The sequence below is a fragment of the Solanum pennellii genome, chromosome 3 (genome assembly GCF_001406875.1).
Source record: "Solanum pennellii chromosome 3, SPENNV200".
Taxonomy (NCBI): Eukaryota; Viridiplantae; Streptophyta; class Magnoliopsida; order Solanales; family Solanaceae; genus Solanum; species Solanum pennellii.
Window position 1 is genome coordinate 36,575,417 of NC_028639.1, and position 4,949 is coordinate 36,580,365.

A 4,949-nucleotide genomic window follows, 5' to 3' on the forward strand; every position below is an offset into this window, starting at 1 on the left:
TTAAGCAAAATATAGGTATAGAGTCCTAAAGTCCTAATGTTTGTTGTTTTTCAAAGTTTTCCTTTTGATAAAGGGCCTAAAGTTTGGCCAACTTTAAATTAAAAAATAGGTTTAAGTCATAGATAACCCTTTAAAGTTGTTCGCATATTTCATTTAGACACATGAACTAGAATCAGTATCTATTGAACACCTAAATTGTTCAAAAAGTGTACTTATTAAATACAAAATGTTGATATGATAGAAAAGGTGTTTTTCACCTTCTTTTGGCGCGTGAAGACATCTAAAGTCATATTTAAATTTATTTATTTTCTAAAAAAGCTTACCCTTGGAATTGTAAAAAATTAAAAAAATCAATCCAAAAAAAAGAAAAATCACCCACCCCATTCCCCTCCCCCCTATTTTAAGTCGTCTTCTTCGTCCATTTTTAAAATCAATTGCATATCGTGCCTATTTTTTAAAAATCAAATAATTGGATCAATGAAAGAAAGAAGAAAAAAGATTTTTGGGACATTGGAGTAATGAAAATCAACTAATTAGATCTGCTATAAAAAAGATTTTTGGACATTGAAGTATAAAAATTTAGCCGCCAACTCCATATTCGGCCACCTCCAAACACCATTCAAATTAAAATATAAATTCATTTAACTTATAAAAATAAAATCAAAGAATTCCATAAAATTAATTTTGATTCTCTTGATTTCTCTTTTGCACCCGATTTTGAAATAATTATACGTTAACAAATTCAAATTCTTCATCACTCTTGTATGAGTCTCACTTTATAATTTTCTCTCACGTATTATTAGGTATGAAAATTATTGTTATTTTAAAATTAATTGAATCTACAAGTAGTTTGAGAATATATAGAGTGGTTTAAGAGGAAGAAGAGGAAGAGGAAGAGGAAGAGGAAGAAGAAGAATGATCGGGTAAAATGTGTTATTATATTCAATGTTAATATGTGTATAAAAAGATTGAAAATGTATATGAAGTAATTTTTTTATATAAAAATCATTCTTCCATAATTTTTGGGGCCAACTTGTCACATGTCATCTTTTCATTAATTAGTTTGACATGTCATCGAGAAGGTATCACACACATTTAACATTTTCCAATTATTATCAAAAAATGTCAAAAGGAACAACATTTTTATAGACAAAAGTGTTCAATATGTATTAACTACTAGTTGAGGTGTCTAAGTGAAATATTGAACAACTCTAAGAGTTGTCGATGACTTAAGCCTAAAAATTAGATTTAATTCATCTTTTGCCCTTAAAGTTGCCGAATAATTCACTTATACACTTCAACTAGGACTTGTACCTATCGGACACCTCTATCATCCCGATTTGAACCACTTAGACACTTTATGCTGATGTGGCACAAAAAGTGTAATCACACTTTGGTGAGAGCGTGAGATCAAATATTTCATTATTTTCTCTTTTCCTTTTCATTTTTTTCTCTTTTTTTTTTTAAAAGAAATAACATTTAACAACATTTTTCTCTTTCCTCTCTTTCAATACCACACTATCTTCTACAAATCTGTAACTATATCTTTACAACACAACAAATTTTAAAAACAATTTCTGTCATTTTCTTTTTGTCTTTTTTTAAAAAATCTTTTTATCATTGTATTATTAACTTTGTAGTACTACTTTCGTCATCTTTTTTGCCCAAAACAATTAAGATAATCGTTCACATTTTTTTTACTGAAAAATGGAGATTATTATCAATGTCTTCTTTGTTAAAAAATAATGGAGAGCAACATCTACATCTTCTTCACCTCACCCACACATACCACCCCGACCCACGCCCCTACTTCCCCACAAAGAAAGAAACAAAAAAAATCAAAATCGAAATCAACCAAGGAAGAATAGATCTTTTAAAAAAATACTATCAAATTAAATGAAAATAAGAAAGAACAATGGTCAAAAGTCACGGTTAGGGATGTTTCCCTAACACTTTTAAAGCTTCGATAAATAATAATGATTGACAATAGTCAGTGTTAGGAAAAGAAGAAATGAAGATGTTTGGGGTGGGGTTGCGGCCATGCGGGGGTGGGTGAGGGATGTATAATTTTTCTTTTACTTTAGTTGAAGTCTTTATTCAAAACTAAAATTTATAATTATTTTAAATTTAAATGTCACGTGGCGTTATTTGATTTGGTAGTTTGCCACATCATGTGCATGTGTATTACACACACTTTTTTTTTTGACTAAGTATCAGAAAAATGTTTTATAAGTATTTAATTTTTAAAATTAGAGTGTCTAATAGGAAGGAAGTGTTTAAACAAAATATGCGGATAATTTTAAGAAAACATAGATGACTTAAGGAAGTGTTTAAACAAAATATGCGGATAATTTTAAGAAAACATAGATGACTTAAGCGTAAAAAATAAATATCCTCTTTTTTTATGTGCATATGGATGTTAGTGAATTGAACAAAATTCTTATTTATTTTTGTTCAAAACTTAACACCTCATGTTATTGCATCAACAAACCACATAGTTCAAACATATTCTTGGTGTAATAGTCATAAGTCAAAACTTTCAAGTTACAAGTTGTGTCTTGATATAGTAACAACTCAGAAGAGGGCAAATCCATTTGGTTGTTACATTGTGTGATGAACTACCCACTTGTGCAAGAGCCCCTTCAAGAAACAACTTTCTCCCAAAGTTTCAATCACAATTACAGAGCCATATGCAACAATCTGTTGTCCCTAACCCAATCAAGGTCCTTACCAAAAGGGTTAGCTTTACATGCTCACATTATCAAATCAGGCATTCAAATAATCCCACTTGTTTCACATCACTTAATCAACTTCTACTCAAAACTTCAACGCCCAATTGATTCCACACTAGTTTTTGATGAAACCCTTTCCAAGTCTTCTACTACTTGGAGTTCAGTAATCTCTTCACTTTCCCAAAATGAACAACCAATTCTTGCTTTACAATTTTTTCGCCAAATGTTGCATAATGGGGTTACCCCAGATGATCATATTTTCCCTTGTGCAACCAAAGCCTGTGGGATTCTTTGTGATTATCGTATTGGCCAATCCATTCATTGCTTTGCTTTCAAGATTGGATTTGATTCCGATGTGTTTGTAGGAAGTTCTCTAGTCGATATGTATGCTAAATGCAGGAACATTGAGATTGCTCGCAAAATGTTCGATCAAATGCCCGAAAGAAATGTGGTTTCTTGGAGTGGAATGATATATGGGTATGCTCAAATGGCTGAGGATGAGGAAGCTTTGAGGCTTTTCAAGCTTGCTTTGGGTGAAGGTTTGGATGTCAATGACTTTACCTTTTCGAGTGTCATTAGGGTGTGTGCGAATTCTACCTTGCTTGAATTAGGGAAGCAAATACACGGTTTGTGCTTGAAAACTAGCTATGATTCGTCGAGCTTTATTGGGAGTGCCTTGATATCATTATACTCCAAGTGTGGTCTTGTTGAAGGTGCTTATCGTGTTTTTAATGAGGTTCCAGTTAGGAATTTAGGGATGTGGAACGCGATGTTGATTGCTTGTGCTCAGCACGGGCACACGGAAAAGGTATTTGGCTTGTTTAAAGATATGGAGGGTATTGTAATGAAGCCAAATTTTATTACTTTTTTATGTGTGCTATATGCTTGTAGCCATGCTGGGCTGGTCCCAGAAGGGAAATTTTACTTTGATTTAATGAAGAAACATGGAGTTGAGCCAGGGGACCAACATTATGCTTCTCTTGTGGACTGTCTCGGCCGAGCTGGAAAATTACAAGAGGCAGTTCAAGTCATTGAGAAGATGCCAATGGAACCAACAGAATCTGTTTGGGGAGCTTTGTTGACTGGCTGTAGAATCCACAAAAACACTGAATTGGCAGCTTATGTGGCCGACAGGGTCTTTGAGTTAGGTCCTGTAAGCTCAGGCGTACATGTACTACTGTCCAACGCATATGCTGCTGCTGGTAGATATCAAGAGGCTGCCAAAGCTAGGAAGATGCTCAGAGACAGAGGTGTGAAAAAGGAAACTGGTTTGAGTTGGGTTGAGGAGGGAAATAAAGTACACACATTTGCTGCTGGAGATTGGTCTCACTCAAAGTCGAAGGAGATATATGAAAAGTTGGATGAATTAGGTGAACACATGGAGCAAGCTGGGTATGTTGCAGACACAAATTATGTGTTGCAACAGGTTGCTGGCCAGGAAAAGAGTGAGACTATCAGGTATCATAGCGAAAGACTAGCCATTGCTTTTGCCCTTATCACCTTTCCACCAGAAAGGCCTATTAGAATTATGAAAAACTTGCGTGTATGTGGCGATTGTCACAATGCAATAAAGATTATTTCAAAGTGCACCAAAAGAGTAATTATAGTAAGGGACAACAATCGATTTCATCGCTTTGAGGATGGGAAATGCTCCTGTGGTGACTATTGGTGACTCAACTGTAAATATCGTTAGCTTCTGCTCATTTTACATTAAAACACTAGAAAATGGTAGATTTCTTGGTGTTATATTAGGACTTTGAAGAATTTTGTGTATTACTTCTGTGAAGTTCTCTACCATGCGATATAATTTTTTGATGAATGATGAGAATCTTGAACTTCGAAGAGATTAGAAACTTCTAGTTCCAGTCTATTCTTTGATTTGTTTTTCTCTAAACATATATTGGAATTGCCTATCGGGTCTCTTGCACATTTGTGGAAATAGTTTCTACAGATTGGGGCTTTCCGTGACTGATTGAGAAGATATTGCTCACTCAGAATTGCATAGTCCTCTCTATGGAGTCTCCCAATTTCATTGATCGACTTTAGCTTCCTATATTACTTGATTGTTGAATTTTCAACAGAAAAGTTACATTAGGCTTTTCCGGTATTGGTTTGTCCTCTCTGCACTTTTGACTCGGTGACCTTGAAGAGGAAGATTGATTGTTGGCCATTGTGAAGTTGGAGGGAGAAAGGTTACACTGTCTTTCTGAGTTTATA

At 34.2% G+C, this 4,949-nt stretch overlaps 1 protein-coding gene across 1 annotated transcript; it reads left to right on the top strand.

Moving 5' to 3' along the window:
* Positions 1-2,453: 2,453 nt before the first annotated feature.
* Positions 2,454-4,643, top strand: LOC107012882 (putative pentatricopeptide repeat-containing protein At5g52630). The gene has a single exon (XM_015212844.2). It carries the CDS (start codon positions 2,614-2,616, stop codon positions 4,402-4,404), a length of 1,791 nt encoding a protein of 596 aa, XP_015068330.1. The 5' UTR covers positions 2,454-2,613; the 3' UTR covers positions 4,405-4,643.
* Positions 4,644-4,949: the final 306 nt, after the last annotated feature.

Excerpts from the sequence above, each read along its gene's own strand:
- LOC107012882 (XM_015212844.2), top strand. The coding sequence starts at position 2,614 with ATGAACTACCCACTTGTGCAAGAGCCCCTTCAAGAAACAACTTTCTCC.